Source organism: Pezoporus wallicus, unplaced genomic scaffold (assembly GCF_028554395.1).
Source record: "Pezoporus wallicus isolate ANWC-B61680 ecotype Strahan unplaced genomic scaffold, APGP_CSIRO_Pwel_v1 contig_8837, whole genome shotgun sequence".
Lineage (NCBI taxonomy): Eukaryota > Metazoa > Chordata > Aves > Psittaciformes > Psittacidae > Pezoporus > Pezoporus wallicus.
Genome location: NW_026636730.1, coordinates 1,261,157 through 1,278,730, shown reverse-complemented (window position 1 = coordinate 1,278,730; position 17,574 = coordinate 1,261,157). Strand labels below are relative to the sequence as shown.

General features: G+C 53.8%; 2 protein-coding genes across 2 annotated transcripts; one reads left to right on the top strand and one right to left on the bottom strand.

The window, feature by feature from the left end:
- Positions 1-343: 343 nt before the first annotated feature.
- PRADC1 (protease associated domain containing 1) lies at positions 344-4,173 on the bottom strand. Its single transcript, XM_057401277.1, has 5 exons — positions 4,033-4,173; positions 2,771-2,871; positions 2,052-2,161; positions 1,532-1,699; positions 344-682 (listed from the first exon to the last, which is right to left on the bottom strand). The coding sequence occupies exons 1-5, from the start codon at positions 4,160-4,162 to the stop codon at positions 562-564; spliced, it is 630 nt and encodes a 209-aa protein (XP_057257260.1). The 5' UTR covers positions 4,163-4,173; the 3' UTR covers positions 344-561.
- Positions 4,174-4,331: 158 nt separating this feature from the next.
- On the top strand, positions 4,332-17,574 carry CCT7 (chaperonin containing TCP1 subunit 7). The gene is made up of 12 exons (XM_057401268.1): positions 4,332-4,388; positions 6,727-6,880; positions 7,467-7,573; positions 7,901-8,026; positions 8,637-8,689; positions 9,913-10,084; positions 12,042-12,206; positions 13,280-13,468; positions 14,057-14,154; positions 14,705-14,837; positions 15,921-16,127; positions 17,256-17,574. Exons 1-12 carry the CDS (start codon positions 4,383-4,385, stop codon positions 17,478-17,480), a joined length of 1,635 nt encoding a protein of 544 aa, XP_057257251.1. The 5' UTR covers positions 4,332-4,382; the 3' UTR covers positions 17,481-17,574.

Here is a 17,574-nt window from a genome sequence, read left to right as displayed (position 1 = left end):
TTCCCATGAGGCTGTTCCTGCCCCGGTGTGTGACTGATCCCTGCCTGGCTTCAAGAGGAAGTTTCCTAGGATAAAATGTGACGGGATGAGATTTATCCCTTAATTCCCAACCTCCTGAAAAAAAGGAAAGACTTCCCTTTAAAACTTGTTCAGGTATCATCAGCTCACACAAAACACACAGATGAGGGCATCTGCTAGAACAGACCAAACCCATCTCTCCCATCCCTACCAGACCACGTCCACTCTCGCTCAGTCAGCAGCACAAAACACTGGTGGTATCTTGGGGAACGTTAAAACGAGTGTCAGGGAGGTGCTGCCCTGCTCTGGGCTCCCACCCCAAAGTCACTACAAAGGGTGCCCAGTGCTGGGTTCAAGGCCCCCACCACAGGTCCTCGTGCTTGCCCTTCGCAGCAGAACCATCTCCCCGCTGCTGAATCCACTGGGAGAATCTCTGGAGCATGCTGGGATCTCTGGAGCACATGGAGAGCCTTTCCTCAAACCCCATCACTAGGACAAGCTCCTGAGATCCATCAAGTCCTCGATCTGCCACAGCCTCTGCAGCTACCAGAAGGTCCAAGGGGGCTGCATCATCTCGTACGTGGGGATGCTGGTGACGTTGACAGGAATGGAGATGACAGCCCAGGGAAGTCCATGTTGCTCCAGAGAGCGTCTGATCATGTACCTGGGAGGGTAAAGAGGACACCAAGAGGGTCACATCAACAGGGATGTCACGCAGGGATAAAGGTGTCAAGGTCCCACTCAGCTCAGCACTGGTCAGGCCACACTTGGAATACCGGGTTCAGTTTTGGCCCTGCTGTACAAAAAGCTGTGGATGGGCTGGAGAGGGTCCAGAGAAGGGCCACGGAGATGATCCAAGGAATGGGAAGCATGTGAGGAAAGGCTGAGAGAGCTGGGATTGTTCAACCTGGAGAGAAGGTGGCTCAGGGAGACCTTGTCACCATGGTCCAGTGTTTAAAGGGCGGCTGCAAAGAACACGGAGACTCCCTTTTGATGAGGAGTCCCATGGGAAAGACAAGGGGTGATGGACACAAGTTACTGCTGGGGAGATTCCAACTGGACCCAAGAGGAAGCTTTTTCCCAATGAAATCAGCCAACCACTGGAATAATCTCCGCAGGGAAGTGGTGGATTCCCCAGTGTTGGACACTGTTAAGACTGGCCTGGACAGGGTGCTGGGACATCTCGTCTAAGTCATGCTTTGCCTGGAAAGGTTGAACCAGATGATCCTTGAAGTCCCTTCCAACCTGGGATTCCAGGATTCTATAAAGAGGTGACAGATATTGCTGACCTGTTTGCCCCTACAGGCACTGGGGGCTGCTGTAAGGTCTCCCTGGAGCCTTCTCTTATCCAGGCTGAACAATCCCAACCAATGGAATCCACTAAAACCCTGGTCCCAAAACCCAGGTGGGACACCCTGATCACCAGCATCTCCCTGTTCTATGGGGACAAGGCCCTTCCCATGAGCTATTCCCCACTTAGGAAGGTGGGATACCCCTCGGCCAAGGCACATACCCATCCCTGCCCAGCAGGAAGAGCGCTGGGATGTCGGCCGTGCGCCTGGTGCTGTCCTGGATCATCTCGATGTAGAAGCTGTCGTTCTCATAGGCGTTATCCGCGATGATGACCGCCCGCCCGCCGTGCTCCTGGATCACCCGCGTCTTGGACAGGAAGGAGCAACCCCTGGGGCACACAAGCACAAACCTCTGGTGGCCACACACAGCTCCAAGAGCCAGAACTTGCCTGGAGATTCCCAAAGGAGGGATTATCCCCCCCCAAGCCCAGTGCCTCCCGCAAATCCTCCTCTGCTTTGAGGCTGTATTTTAGGCACAGGACACCCACACTCTGCCATCTTCTCCTCAGAATCCAATCCAATCCAATCCAATTGGGCTTTCTCCACCTTACCACAGGCTGTTTTGAAGATGGAGGTGATGGTGAAATGTGGATGTGGAACTGTCACCCACTGCACCCCAGGCAGCCCCCCTCCTGCCCCAGTGTCCCCCACCCCAGACAGCACCCGTGACACCAAACATACCCCCTCTCCACCAAAGCAATCTGGTCCTGGATGAAGACACCATTATTCAGCTCTCCACAGGCTTCGGGGGGATCAGCTGGGACCAGGTGAATCTGTTCGTACCTTGTGTTCTCCAAGAGGGAGACGGGAAATGTGAGTGAGGAGGGATCAGGGCTGCTTCCTGCTGTCCCACAGCTTGCTCATCCCTGGGTGGGCTGTGATTCTGGGGGGACCTATCCCAACATAAGAGGGACGTGGAGCTGCTGGAGCAAGGCCAGAGGAGGCCATGGAGATGCTGCGAGGGCTGGAGCAGCTCTGCTCTGGAGCCAGGCTGAGAGAGCTGGGCTGGGGCAGCCTGGACAAGAGAAGGCTCCTGAAGGGGAGACCTGAGAGCAGCTCCAGTGCCTGAAGGGGCTGCAGGAAAGCTGGAGAGGGGCTTGGGACAAGGGATGTAGGGACAGGCCAAGGGGAATGGCTTGAACCTGCCCGAGGGGAGACTGAGATGAGCTCTTAGGCAGAAGCTCTTCCCTGGGAGGGTGCTGAGGCGCTGGCACAGGGTGCCCAGAGAAGCTGTGGCTGCCCCATCCCTGGCAGTGTTCAAGGCCAGGTTGGACACAGGGGCTTGGAGCAAGCTGCTCTAGTGGAAGGGGTCCCTGCCCATGGCAGGGGTTGGAGCTGGATGGGATTTAAGGTCCCTTCAGCACAAACCAGTCTGGGATTCTGGGATACTTAATACTTACAAACACGCCACCGAAGTCCTTGGCTGGAGTTGCAGTGAAGATGTAGCGGATGTCCCCAGGGCTCAGCACTTGGAAATACAGATACTCATGGAGGCGTAAACCTGGGTGGGCACAGAGAGAGGTGAGAGAACAGAAGGGGAAATTCCTTCAAGGAAATAGGAGGAAATGCACCTGGATTGGCTTGCATGGAGGGGGAAATGCCCCTGGATCAAGGTGCATGGATGGGAAATACAATGGGGTCAGGGTGCAGTGAGGGGCATGCACTGGGATTGTGGTGCAAGAAGGCAAAATGCACCTGAACTGGGATGCAGGATGGGGAAATGCAATGGGGTCAGGGTGCAGTGAGGGGAAATGCATATAGATTGGGATGCAGGATGGGGAAACACAATGGGGCCAGAGTGCACCAGAGGTAAACACAACCAGATTGGGGTGTGGGATGGGGAAATGCAAGGGGAATGGGATGCAGTGACGGGAAATGTACCAGGATCATGGTCCACAGGGGGAAAATACAATGGGTAAGGGTGCAGCGAGGGGACATGCATCTGGATCGTGGTGCTTGGAGGCAAAATACACTCACGCTGGGGTGAAGGATGAGGAAACGCACCTGCATTGGGATGCACTGAGGGGAAACACATCCGGATTGGATGAAGGAGGAGAAATACAATGGAGCCAGGATGCATTAAGGATAAATGCAGCTGGATGGGGCAATGGAATGGGGCTGGGGTGCATGGAGGGGAAATGCACCTGGGCTGGTGTGTGGGAATGGGCAACACAATGGAGCTGGGAGGCAGTGACGGGAAATGCACCCGCATCGGGGCGTGGGATGGGGAATGCAATGGAATTACGGTGAGCGATGGGAAACGCACCCGGAGCGGGGTGCACAGAGAAGAACTGCACCTGAATGGGGGTGCAGGATGGGGAAAGGAACACGGATCATGGTGCACGGAAGGGAAATACAATGGGACAAGGGAACAGCGAGGGGACACGCATCTGGATCGTGGTGCTCGCACGCAAAACGCACTCAAATTGGGGTTCAGGACGGGGAAACGCACGGGGGTAGCGACATGCAATGGGGCCGGGGTACGCCGAGGGGAAACACACCCGGATTGGGATGCAGGAAGGGGAATGCGATGGGGCCGGGGGGCACGGAGGGGAACGGAGCCGCAGGGGCGGGGAAGGGCAGCCGGGGGGCACCGGGGCCGGTCGGGGGGAGCAGGGACCGGTCCGGGGGAGCAGGGACCGGTCGCACCGCTCGCACTCACCAGAGCCCGGGCAGCAGCAGAGGCAGAGGCAGAGCCACAGCCACAGCGAGCGGTGCAGCATGGCTGCCCCCGGCACCACCCGCCCCCGCGCCGCGCCCATTGGTGGAGCCCCCGCCCCGCGCCTTCTCATTGGCTGACGCAGCTGTCCCCGCTCTCTATGGTTGCTAGGGAACGAGCGGCGCCTCGCCAGGGGGCGCTCTACCGCCCATACCATAGAGCACAGCCGGAAGCGGTCTCTTAGCAACCAGCGCTTCCCCGCCCGGCCCGGGGAAGCTTCTGGGCGGGCGCGGTGCATTGTGGGGTGGAGGCTGTCCGGGCCGGGGGGAGCCGCACCGAGGAGCGCCGCCGCGATGATGGTGAGTGCCATCCGCCGCCATCCGCCCCGCCGCCGAGCCCTGCTGCCCGATGGCCTCCCCCGCCGCCTCCGCCACCCTCCGGGGATCGTGTTTGGTGGGGTTGTGGCGGGATGGGGATGGAGGAAGCCGGCCTGGCGTAGGGGCCTGCCGCGGCCCGCGGGGGCCTGCGTGGGAGCAGTGCGGAGCTCCCGGGGCTCCGGGGCTGTGGCTGCGTCCCCCCGGGCTGCGGACCCCCCCCCCCCCCGCCCAGCTCTGGGCCCCGTTGTGTTGCTCGGGAGCAGGCAGGCTGCAGCCCGTGTATCCCTCCGTCTTCTCGGGGATAAACGGGTTCTGTTCCGTTCAGGTCCGCGCTTTGGTGGGTGAGGATCAACTCCTTCCGCTCAGTTCCACAAACGGAATTCCAGCTTTCGGGAATCCTGACCCGTCTTGTACTCGCACAGCGGCCCCTCAGCCTCGTGTGCTGCAGCCGTAGTGCGATTCTGTGCCCGCGGGTGCCGGTAGGGAGCTGGGTGTCTCACAGACCTCGGCTGTGACTGGGCTTTGTTCGAGCTCTGCCTCGGAGGCACGTCTGGTTTGAGCTCTGTAAAGGGCTGGTGCTGAGCGGTGACAAACCCTGCTCTGCTGCCGCCCTTCGGGTCCTCGGAGCTGTCTCCAGCGCCTTGTCAGGCAGGTGTCAGCACTTCATAGACTGACAAAGTGGTTTGGGTTGGAAGGGACCTTAAAGCTCCTCCAGCTCCAACCCCTGCCACAGGCAGGGACCCCTTCCACTAGGGCAGGCTGCTCTAATCCCCATGGTTATTTCTTATGATTATGGATTATGAGAAAAGGCTGCAAAAATCTGTCACAAGGCTAAATGTTAATGATCAGAATCCCATTTTTCAGAAGTGGATTTTCAAAAGCAGTCTCCCCATATCTCTGTTCGCCACACTTCAGTTTCCCTCACAGGGCAGTCTCTAAGCACATGAACAGACCATAGAATGGATTGGGTTGGAAGGGAGCATAAAGCTCCCCCAGCTCCAACCCCTGCCACAGGCAGGGACCCCTTCCACTAGAGCAGCTTGCTCCAAGCCCCTGTGTCCAACCTGGCCTTGAACACTGCCAGGGATGGGGCAGCCACAGCTTCTCTGGGCACCCTGTGCCAGCGCCTCAGCACCCTCCCAGGGAAGAGCTTCTGCCTAAGAGCTCATCTCAGCCTCCCACACATCTTCCAGCAGTTGCTGTCCCTGGGGCAGCTTGGACTCTTCTTGATTTGAGGTGTGAGGGGCAAAAGGCTGCTGTGTCTGTTCTGCTTAGCATCTTGCTGGTGCTGTAATAAGAATAATAAATCACAGATCTGTTTGCAGCAGTGGTGCAGGTCCCTGCTCAGTAGTTACTGTCTGTAGTCTTACCCAGTCAGCTTCACAGTCGGAACTTTGCAGTTCCTGCTGTGTTGAGGAAGCCTGCTTATTTTAGTGACAGTTATGATATGGTCCCAGAGGGAGACAGCTGGGTGGATTGAGATCAGCCCTGAGGAGAAGGATTTGGGGGTGCTGGGTGAGGAGAAGCTCTCCATGACCCAGTTTCAGTAAGCGCTTGAGCCCAGAACCCCCCCGTGTGGGATCCTGCCCCTCTGCTGTGCTCTGGGGAGACCCCCCCTGCAGTCCTGATCCAGCTCTGGGGCAGCAGCACAAGAGGGACGTGGAGCTGTTGGAGCGAGGCCAGAGGAGGCCATGGAGATGCTGCAAGGGCTGGAGCAGCTCTGCTCTGGAGCCAGGCTGAGAGAGCTGGGCTGGGGCAGCCTGGACAAGAGAAGGCTCCTGAAGGGGAGACCTGAGAGCAGCTCCAGTGCCTGAACGGGTGCAGGAAAGCTGGAGAAGGGCTTGGGACAAGGGCCTGTAGGGACAGGCCAAGGGGAATGGCTTGAACCTGCCAGAGGGGAGACTGAGATGAGCTCTTAGGCAGAAGCTCTTCCCTGGGAGGGTGCTGAGGCGCTGGCACAGGGTGCCCAGAGAAGCTGTGGCTGCCCCATCCCTGGCAGTGCTCAAGGCCAGGTTGGACACAGGGGCTTGGAGCAAGCTGCTCTAGTGGAAGGGGTCCCTGCCCGTGGCAGGGTTTGGAGCTGGAGGAGCTTTAAGGCCCCTTCCAACACAAACTCTTCTGTGATGCTCTGAATTCCCATTACACTGTGAATGATGGAAAGCATTCGGATTGTGTGGAGGTAGAGGAGTATTGAAGGAGGCTGTAGGGTTTGGTGTGGTTTTGTGACGGCAGCCTGCTGGGCTGTGCAAGGACTTAGCTCTAGGTTATCCACAGCCTTTTGGGATTGGAGTATTGACCCTGGTGTGTGTTCTCTCTCCAGCCAACCCCGGTTATCCTGCTGAAGGAGGGCACAGATACCTCACAGGGGATCCCGCAGCTCGTCAGTAACATCAATGCCTGCCAGGTTATCGCCGAGGCCGTGCGCACCACGCTGGGACCTCGTGGCATGGACAAGCTCATCGTGGATGACCGGGGTAAGCACTGGGCTGTCCCCAGCCACTGAGAAGTGACTGGAAATCATCTCTGTATTTACTCAGATCTTTGTAGCAATTAAAGCCAGTATTTACTGGTTTCAGACTTCAACTTCCTCACTCCAGACTGAGCTTAAATCTTACGATAGAGGTTTGGTTTCTGTCTCAATGCTCAGTTCAACACCTTGACTCTGGCCCCTGCTGTTGAAGAGAAGGCAATTATTAGGCTTACCTGAGGAACTACTTGTTTGCTCTCCGCTGGCCTGAGTTGAGGCAGCTGTGAGTTTTGTTGTGAGATTGGGTAGATCCAGTGTTAATGGGACTGGATGTGAGAAAGTCCATGCCAGAAAGGAGAAACAGTGTGTCTTGAACCACGTCTTCAGCTGTCTGATCATTTCTGTTTATTCTTTAAATGAGGCTCCTAATAACTGTGAAGTTACTCAGCACTTACGGCTGAGTGTCAAGTCAGTGGATGTTGCTTGGTTGAGTTTTGTTTTGGGTGTGATTTAGGGAAGAGGCTTCCCCCCACTCTGAAAAGGCTTTATTCACAGCACTCTAATCTTGCCATCCTTTCCTACATCAACCCTAGGCAAAGCCACCATCTCAAACGATGGGGCCACCATCCTGAAGCTCCTTGATGTTGTCCATCCGGCTGCGAAAACCTTGGTGGACATTGCTAAATCTCAGGATGCTGAGGTAGGAGGAGAGCCTGCAGCAGCAGACTTGTGCCTGGAGGGGGTTCGGTGGGCTTTTAACTGCTGGGAATCACACATGAAATGCTCGTGTTTTTTCTGGTTTCTTTACTCGTGCCTTCTCTTCTGTGATAACTTTCAAATCTGTGTCCCTGCCCATGGCAGGGGGTTGGAACTGGATGAGCTTTTAAGGCCTCTTCCAACCCAAACCAGGCTGGGGTTCTATGATTCTATGAAATCTGGTTTGCCCTTGAGCCTCTTGCATGGTTTGGAAGCTCTGTCACAGCAGCTCTGCAGCGTGAGGGTCACACAGCGTTTCCTCTCCGTGCAGGTTGGTGATGGGACCACGTCTGTGACTCTGCTGGCTGCTGAGTTCCTCAAGCAAGTGAAGCCTTATGCGGAGGAAGGTCTCCATCCTCAGATCATCATCCGTGCCTTCCGCACAGCCACGCAGCTGGTGAGGCAGAGCTGCTCTTGCTTAGGGCTATTCTGGGCTCCTCCAGACAGGAATTCTGGGCCAAAGAGCAAAACCAACACACTTGAAAGCAAAATTCGTTCATGAATGGGTATGGGGAGGCTCATTAGTGATCTTGCAGTGTCTTAATGCAAACATCAGCTGCCTTTTCTGGTGTCAGCTGTGACTACCAGTAACTACCTCTGGAGCACTGTTGCTTCCTTTGTGTTTTCTTTTTTCCCAAGGAAGAATGAATACATGGTAAAATCTGGTTCCCGTTTGCCTGATCTCTACTACTCCTTAGTAAACCTTCTGCCTCATGAAGCCCATCAGCCCCTACAAGCTGGGTCTTCTATGGAGGTGAACTCCCTCTGTAGTCCTTTGGTTCACCAGCTCTGCTGAAGACAGTGGAGCAGCTCTGAGCCTCCTTCCAATCCTCTTAAACTTCCTTTGGTGTGTTTCTTACTATGCTGGAATAGCCTGAATGCCTGAAACTTCAGTGACGTTGAAGTAAGGAATAACAGACACCTTAAAGCACAAAAGAGAGGAATCAGAGATGAGATCTGCTACGAGCATGAATCATTAATCCAGCTTTTGCCTTGTGTTTTGACAGGCTGTAAACAAGATCAAAGACATTGCGGTTTCAGTGAAGAAGGAAGATAAAGAGTAAGTTTCCCTTGGAGATGACCTGGTTGTGGAGCTGAGCTTCAGTCAGATGCTGTGAGGGTGTTTGAGTTCCACTGGGGCTGTGGCTGAGGTCTCAAGGTCTGGATAAACAGCCTCACACAAGGGTTATTCCGGAGTGTTTGGGAGTTTCCTGCTCCTCTGAGGGAGATGCCCTCCTCTCACTTGGGCTGCAGTGATGTATGTAGGCCAGTGTCTTCACTGCACATGGAGGAAGCTGGGGACCAAAATAAGTGGCCTCATTTCTTTGTTGCAGTGGTGGTGACTTGCAGCTCTTGCTGCAGTCTGGGACAGTGTTAATGCTGATTTACGGAGAATCAGATCACTTTTAGCTGTTGGATCCTTATTTCCCTGGTGTCCCTTGTTATCATCCACTCTGTTATGGCATACATTACCTGAGTTCCTGGAATCACAGGTTCCCAGGTTGGAAGGGACTTCCAGGATCATCCGGTCCAACCTTTCCAGGCAAAGCATGACTTAGACTGGATGTCCCAGCACCCTGTGCAGCCCAGTCTTAACAGTGGCCAATGCTGGGGAATCACCACTTCCTTGAGCAGATTGTTCCAATGGTTATTCTCTTTGGGAAGCATTTTGCCTCTTGTATCCAGTTGGAATCTCCCCAGCAGTAACTTGTGCCCATAACCCCATGTATTTCCATGGGACTTCTTGTACAAAGGGAGTCTCCATCTTTGTAGCCACCCCTTAAGTACTTGCACTTGGTGACAAGGTCTCCCTGAGCCTTCTCCAGGCTGAACAGTCCCAGCTCTCTCAGCCTTTCCCCACACGCTTCCCAGTCCTTGGATCATCTTTGTGGCCCTTCTCTGGACCTTCTCCAGTGCCTCAACATTTCTGTACAACAGGACCTAACCTGAACAAAATACTTCAGAGAATGTGCCACCTTTAGAGGGTTTCATACACTTCCCACTGCCTTTGGATGAGGGAGGGAATGCTGGGCCCTGTTTAGCTCAGGCCTGTGGTGTCTAAAATCCAGCTGACTTGGTCAGTGCTAGTCCAGTGCTTGGTTCTGCAAGGGAGAATCATACTTTGATAGTCTGGGTTTCCTGTGTGTGCCTTGTTTTCTCTTGTCCATAGAAGGGAGCTGATCTTTGTCTCTGTTAGAGTGGATTTATGCTATACCTGCTGGTTTGTCAGCCTGCAGAAAGAACCAGCAAGTGAACAAGACCTTTCTCCTTCCTTTCTTGCAGTGAGCAGAGAAGCCTTCTGGAGAAGTGTGCAGCCACAGCTCTGAGCTCTAAACTCATCTCCCAAAGCAAGGAGATCTTCTCCAGGATGGTTGTGGATGCTGTCATGATGTTGGATGACTTGTTACAACTCAAAATGATTGGAATAAAGAAGGTGCAAGGAGGTGCTTTGGAAGTAAGTGCTCTTAGATCTGGTCCTAAAGGGGTGGGAGACAGGGATCATAGCTCCTTTAACTGCAGCAAGAATGCAACCTGGCTTCATAATGTCTATTTGGGAGTTCCCAGAGCAAAGCAAAGCTGTTGATGTAAGGATAAAGCTTAGTGAGCAGGGCTTGATTTCTTAGCTGCAGGTACAGAATCTGTTCTGTTGAGTCAGACACCCTCTGACCTCACTGTCCTCTGCAGCAGATTTTGTTACTGGGTTGGAAGGGATCTTAAGCTCATCCAGCTCCAACTGCCTGCCACGGGCAGGGACATCTTCCACTGGAACAGCTTGCTCCAAACCCCTGTGTCCAACCTGGACTTGAACAGTGCCAGGGATGGGGCAGCCACAGCTTCTCTGGGCGCCCTGTGCCAGCGCCTCAGCACCCTCACAGGGAAGAGCTTCCTGTGAGTCCTGGCTGTGGGCATGAGCACTGGTTTGGGAAACATGGAAAGGAAACCTGGTGAAGGAGCTGATCCAGTGGTGGGCAGGAGAGCTCTGGGGTTCATACCACAGTGCTGGAATACCTGTTGTGTATGGATGGGGCTGTGTCTGGGTATGTGGCAGAGAGCTGCTCCTGGGCTGTGGACAGTTGGGGTGTCCCTGCCTGTGTCCTGTAGGTTGGGTTACTTGGGATCCTTGTGGTGAAGAATAAAGCCCTCCAGTCTCGGAGCTGTTCCTCTGTTACTGTCTGTAAACACTCTGCAGGAGCATTTTCATTGAGAGCAGACATTATAATCACCCTCAGACAACTGATGGAGCGAGTTAGGAACATCTCAGCATCTGTTTGTGTGGTGTCTGAGCCTCTGGTGTCTGAGAGTTGCAGAATTTGGTCTCGTGGGGAGGGTGATGTCTCCTGTTCAGGATTAAAGCAGCCCTCCTTAATCCAGATTGTTTGGCCTTTGGGCTCTGCTATGAGACTGAGGCCTGTATGAGGATGGGGCAGATGATTTAGCAGGTAACTTCTCAAGGTTGGTTTGTGAGAGATTGTGGAGCATCTCACCCTGTCAGAAGATAGAGACTCTGCTTGTCCTGGCTTAGGAAGGACAGGGCTCCTCTGGGCTTCAGTGCCTGGGTACAGCCACCTCTGCAGCATGTAGTTAGATCATAGAATCACAGAATAGTTAGGGTTGGAAAGGACCTTAAGATCACCCAGTTCCAACCCCCTTGCCATGGGCAGGGACACCTCACACTAAACCATGGCACCCAAGGCTCTGTCCAGCCTGGCCTTGAACACTGCCAGGGATGGAGCGTTCACAACCACCCTGGGCAACCCATTCCAGTGCCTCACCACCCTCACAGTAAAGAATTTCCTCCTTATATCCAATCTAAACTTCCCCTGTTTAAGTTTGAACCCGTTACCCCTTGTCCTGTCACTACAGTCCCTAATGAAGAGTCCATCCCCAGCATCTCTATAGCCCCCCTTCAGATACTGGAAAGACTGCTATGAGATTCAGATGCTGGTTTCTCTCCCAGCCATGAAGTGAAGCCGTTCACATCAGGGAGCAGTGTTGGGCAGGGCAAATCCTACTGCAAAACAATCCTGGAAGTGGTGATGGAGCATGGAAAAACAAAGCAGGGAAAAACAAACCCTCGAGTGTGTGGCTGTGGATGGGAAGTATCCATCTTCAAAGGGAGAAATGAGAAAGACATCAGAGAGAGAACAGATGCTCCATCCCTTGGTCTTCAGCTTGTGTGTAGCATCTTTTATTGTGGTGTCTTGAGGGGAGGAAGGGAGTGATAGAAGGTGCTTTGTGAGCAGGGAGAAGATGCTGCTTGTTTTCCCTAAAAGTGGGTTACTCAAGGGAGACAGCACTTGGTGAACACTTTGGAAATGAGGACTCAAAGCAGGGAGGCTCCTGTGGGAGTTAGGAGCGCTGTGGAGAGAACCTTGGGGGGGCTGAGCCTGACACAGATCCCTGTCTTGAAGGACTCTCAGCTGGTGGCTGGAGTAGCCTTTAAGAAGACCTTCTGCTATGCTGGCTTTGAAATGCAGCCCAAGAAGTATCAGTGTCCCAAAATCGCCTTGTTGAACGTGGAGCTGGAGCTCAAAGCTGAGAAGGACAATGCTGAAATCAGAGTGAACACTGTGGAGGTAAGAGCTGAACCTCTCCTGCTTCCTTATGCTTGCTGCCTGCTTGGGAGCCAGTGGGAGAAACGGCATTCCCTTCTGCACATCCATTTCCTCCCTGAAAATAGATGGGGGGTTGTAGGATGCTTTGGGTTGGAAGGGACCTTAAAGATCATCTAATTCCTGATGCCTCATGTGGGAAAAGGGAATGACAGACTCTGAATGACAGGTTTAAGGGCATTTTTCTGCTCACTCACGGTCCCTCGGCTATCCCATGATGTGCCATCAGCTTTGCCATGACCTCTTTATGCCTAATAGTGCCTTTCCAGTGCTGTGAATCCCAAAAGAGCCTCTCCATATTTAAGCAAACAATTGGACAATAGTTTTTCATCCATCTTAAAATCCCTTTATGAGCCATGGTCATTCTTTGACACCTTCTTGGGGAGCTGCATGCAGTTGGTTCCTGTGTATCTGTGGTATTAAAGACCTCTGGGTGCTTTGCTTATGGGGGCTTGGCCCCACTGTTATGTTAATAGTTGTTCCCTTAAAGCCCCCTCTCTGCTGTGATGGACACAGTGGTGTTTCCCGTACTTGGCTGTTGTCCTGGTGTTGCTGTGTCCTTGGGTGAGATATCCAGCTGTTTGTGGCTGTGTTTCACTAGCAAGCAGAGCACAACAGGCTGGTGAATCCCAAGCACCCTGATAAAGTAGGTTTCTTGGGATCAGTGTTTTCCCTCTGTGATACTGTAAGTCTCTGCACCCCAGCATCCCTGCACAGTTCTGTGAGCACCTCTCAGACATCAGTATAACCCCTTCCTCCTCCTTGTGCTCTCTCTTGAGCTGTCACTGCCTCTGTACCAGCTCATCCATCCCCCTTATCAACTCCATTCTGCATCTGGAAGCATTTTAAGAGTTGTGTCTCTTTGGCATAAATAAAGTGCCCTAAAATCATTTTTAGGTCTTAGGAAGCAGCTGTCTGGAGCTGAATGGAGCAGCACCACTGCTGCCTTCCTTGGAGAAGAGCTCTTTCCTTGCTGCACCACAGGATGGTGTTTGCAGCCCTCTGTAACATGAACACTGCTTCCTTTCTCCTCCCAGGATTACCAGGCCATTGTGGATGCTGAGTGGAACATCTTGTATGACAAACTAGACAAAATCCACAAGTCAGGAGCCAAAGTTGTCCTGTCCAAGCTTCCTATTGGAGATGTGGCCACTCAGTACTTTGCAGACAGAGACATGTTCTGTGCTGGCCGTGTCCCAGAAGAAGACCTCAAGCGAACAATGATGGTGAGATCCCTTCAGTCACAATGAAGGTTTGATTCAGTAGTAACAGGACCAGGCTGGTCACTCCCAGACAAGGCAGCAGCTGGTGGCTGAGCACAGAAAGATTTAAAGTTAAAATCACATCATTTTTACCACTGTGGTTATGTGAAGTTGCCATATACTGACAAAGCTGTTCCTTGATGGAAGGAGCAATCACACCTTCAATGCATCTGCACTGCCTTTTGGTTTCTCTGCTGTTGTTCTCTGTTAAGGTCTGTACATTCCATCAGCAGAGGTTTATTTTCCCATATCCTTTCCTGTTCCATCATGAGTGGGTTTTAGCTTTCTTCTTGTAGCTGCTGGACTCCAGAACCTGTGAGTCAGCACTGGGAAGCAGCACAGTCTTATTTTGCTGTCAGGGATTGTATCTGCTGTCGGTGCCTGCAGGCATGCACAAGGTGGGAGGGGAACTAGAAGGGGTTTTCTCTGAATCTGACCTGTGGGGTGGTTGTTACAGCAGTAAAAGACTGTGTCTGAAGAGTGGAGCCTGCTGGGCACATGTGTCTTGGTTCTTGGTGTTGGTAATGTTGGGCTTCTTTCCTCTGCCTGCAGGCCTGTGGTGGTTCCATTCAGACAAGTGTCAATGCGCTGTCAGATGATGTCCTGGGTCGATGTGATCTTTTTGAGGAGACTCAGATTGGAGGAGAGAGGTAGGTAACACCAGTTGTGAGGATGTAGTGCTGTGTAAGCATGGAATCCCAGCCTGGTTTGGATTGAAAGGGATCTTAAAGCTCACCCAGTCCCAACCTGTGCCATGGGCAGGGACCCCTTCCACTAGAGCAGCTTGCTCCAAGCCCCTGTGTCCAACCTGGCCTTGAACACTGCCAGGGATGGGGCAGCCACAGCTTCTCTGGGCACCCTGTGCCAGCGCCTCAGCACCCTCCCAGGGAAGAGCTTCTGCCTAAGAGCTCATCTCAGTCTCCCCTCTGGCAGGTTCAAGCCATTCCCCTTGGCCTGGCCCTACATCCCTTGTCCCAAGCCCCTCTCCAGCTTTCCTGCAGCCCCTTTAGGCACTGGAGCTGCTCTCAGGTCTCCCCTTCAGGAGCCTTCTCTTGTCCAGGCTGCCCCAGCCCAGCTCTCTCAGCCTGGCTCCAGAGCAGAGCTGCTCCAGCCCTCGCAGCATCTCCATGGCCTCCTCTGGCGTCACTCCAGCAGCTCCACGTCCCTCTTTGTAACCCTCCTTGCCCTGTGCTCTTGCAGGTACAACATCTTCACAGGCTGCCCCAAGGCAAAGACCTGCACAATAATCCTGCGGGGGGGCGCAGAGCAGTTCATGGAGGAGACGGAACGGTCCCTGCACGATGCCATCATGATAGTCAGGAGAGCCATCAAGGTAAGGACCAGAGGAGGTACCTCCCTGCTGGTGTGACATTGGGGTTGTTGAAGTGACCTGGCACAGCTCTAACTCATAGAAGCATCACACAGCAGCATTTGGCTGAGGGCTTTGTGGGAAGGTCAGGAGCTCTCAGCTGATGGAGGGCACAGATTGGCAGCATCTGATTGAGGAGCTCAAGTGCTGTTCCTTGGCCAAAGCAGTGTTGTCTCTGCAGCTTCCCAACTGCTTTTCAGGCACCCCTGCTCTTCAGTGCAGCTGTAACGTGTGCCTGCTGTGTGATGTGTTCTGGAGACTATCTCCACCCTAAAGGGAGCATGAGCTCCTGGCTGTGTCGGATAGATCTGCAGTAGGTTTGAGTAGCAGGATTGATGTGTGTGTCAGAGCCTGGTAAAGCCACGTGTTCCCCCCCTCTCTGAGTAACCAGTCTGAAGGGCCACTGTCCCCTGGCTGTGAAGATGGGCTGGGAGCACCATGAGGGGTGTCTGAGGCATGTGGTGGATGTTTGCTCTGCTTGTGGAGTTGCTGGTCCTGTGTGCCAGATGCTTCCTAACTGGGGGTGTTTCGGGTTCTGCATAGTCACAGACTGGTTTGTGGTCACAGCCTCCTTCAGGCATCTGCCTGGTCCACTGTGGCAGCCTCCGTGTGCTGGAGGTGGATTCTGTTCCACCATGGACCTTCATAGGCTGTGGGGGCACATCCTGCCTCACCATGGTCTTCACCACAGGCTGCAGGGCTTGCATGGTCTGCACCACAGAGCAGAGGAACCTGGAGACCTCCTTCCTCCCTCTGTGCTGACGTTGGGGTCTGCAGGGCTGCTCCTCTCACATGTTCTCACTCCTCCCTCTGCCTGAAGTTTCTCTTGTGCAGGTTTCTTTTCCCCTTCTTAAATCCCTTATCCCGGAGGTGCTGCCTCCATCACTGATGGGTTCATTGTTGCCCAGCGGTGGATCCACCTTGGAGCCAGTTGGCTTCAGGCATGGGAGAAGCTTCCAGCACCTTCTCACCCCTGGAGCCCCCCTCTACCAACTCCTTCCACCCAAACTCAGTACACAGTAACAAGAGTTTCCCCTTTCCTTCCAGAATGACTCAGTTGTTGCTGGTGGCGGTGCCATAGAGATGGAGCTTTCCAAATACCTCCGGGACTATTCCAGGACCATTCCAGGCAAGCAGCAGCTGCTCATAGGTGCTTATGCTAAAGCCCTGGAGATCATTCCCCGCCAGCTCTGTGACAATGCTGGCTTTGATGCCACCAACATCCTCAACAAGCTCCGAGCCAAACATGCACAGGTAGGTGCCCACCTCTGAACCTCCAGCTGGGGAGAACCAGTGGGATGTGTGTGGCTTCTTTCCTCCTTTTCTTCTTTCTCTTGATGGATCTGATGGAATTCAACCCATGTGAGGTTTGTGTCCTCTTTCACATCACGTGGTCCAGGTTCCTATAGAAGGGACTGATGTGTTTTCCCTTTGATCCTAACTGTTGGGTGATGGGAGGTTTGAGTTGCTTCTTAAAGATGCATCATTTGTCAAGGGGGAGCTTCTAGATTCAACATGGAAGTCATTCATTGAATCAGATTCCATGGGTTGGAAAGGACCTTAAGATCATCCAGTTCCAAACCCCCTGCCATGGAATACAGGAGTTGGCCATGTGCTTTCCAGAGCAGCTGCAGATGGAAGGTCCTGGTTTCCTCCCATCATTTTGGACCCTGTGTGTGCAAACCCTTGCTCATTCAGGCAGCAGTTTGCTCTTTGGCTTCTCTCAATAGTAGCTGCTGCTTTGAAGGGTCACTCCTGCCACGTTTCATCCCACTGATGATTGTGGGGATAGAGAGGTGCCCTGGAAGAAGCAGCTCTATCTTGGGCTGCAAAACAGGGGCTGTAGGTGGGGGAGTGGCACAGCAGTGGTGTGGAAGCCAGTCCTGAAGGTTCTAGAGCTTCTCCTCGAGATGGAGCACACCTCTTTTGTGAAGCTTTGCTGACAACAAAGGCTTTTTGGGTGTTCCCTTCAAATATTATTCTTGGAATAGGCTGCCTAGGGCAGGGCTGGAGTCACCGTCCCTGGAAGTGTTCATAAACCATGTAGGCAAGGCCCTCAGTGCCATGGGTTAGTGGTGGCCTTGGCAGTGCTGGGGTACGGGTTGGACTTGATGATCTTAAAGGTCCTTTCCAACCTGGCTGATTCCATGATTCTTCCTTCACAGAGCAGGGTCCAGTCTCTGCCTCTCCCTGCTTGCCTTTGCTTCCAAGTGCATGGCTTGAAGTCACAGACTGGTTTGTGTTGGAGAGGACCTTAAAGCTCCTCCAGTTCCACTCCCCCGCCATGGGCAGGGACACCTTCCACTGGAGCAGCTTGCTCCAAGCCCCAATCCAACTTTACCAACCCACTAACAACACCGTGTCCCCTGCTCTGTCCCTCAGGGGGGCACGTGGTACGGTGTGGACGTGAACAACGAGGACATTGCTGACAACTTCGAGGCCTGCGTGTGGGAACCGGCCATCGTGCGCATCAACGCGCTGACGGCCGCCTCCGAGGCCGCCTGTCTCATCATCTCCGTGGATGAAACCATCAAGAACCCTCGTTCCACTGTGGATGCTGCGCCCAGTGCCCGGGGCAGGGGTCGAGGTAAAGCCCACAACCACTGAGACCTGCTCCCCATGGGGCTGGAGCTCTCCTCCAACGTGCAAAGTGAGAAGGAATTAGGATTTCGAGGTGAATTAAGAGGCCCTGCACCATGTG

Bases quoted from the DNA above. Each gene is read 5' to 3' on its own strand.
- PRADC1 (XM_057401277.1), bottom strand. From the start codon at position 4,162: ATGAGAAGGCGCGGGGCGGGGGCTCCACCAATGGGCGCGGCGCGGGGG. The intron at 2,872-4,032 runs GTGAGTGCGAGC...GTGCCCACCCAG, and splicing joins CTGCTGCTGCCCGGGCTCTG to GTTTACGCCTCCATGAGTAT. The intron at 1,700-2,051 runs GTATGTTTGGTG...TGTGTGCCCCAG, and splicing joins ATTGCTTTGGTGGAGAGGGG to GGGTTGCTCCTTCCTGTCCA.
- CCT7 (XM_057401268.1), top strand. The intron at 8,690-9,912 runs GTAAGTTTCCCT...CCTTTCTTGCAG, and splicing joins GTGAAGAAGGAAGATAAAGA to TGAGCAGAGAAGCCTTCTGG. The intron at 13,469-14,056 runs GTGAGATCCCTT...CTCTGCCTGCAG, and splicing joins ACCTCAAGCGAACAATGATG to GCCTGTGGTGGTTCCATTCA.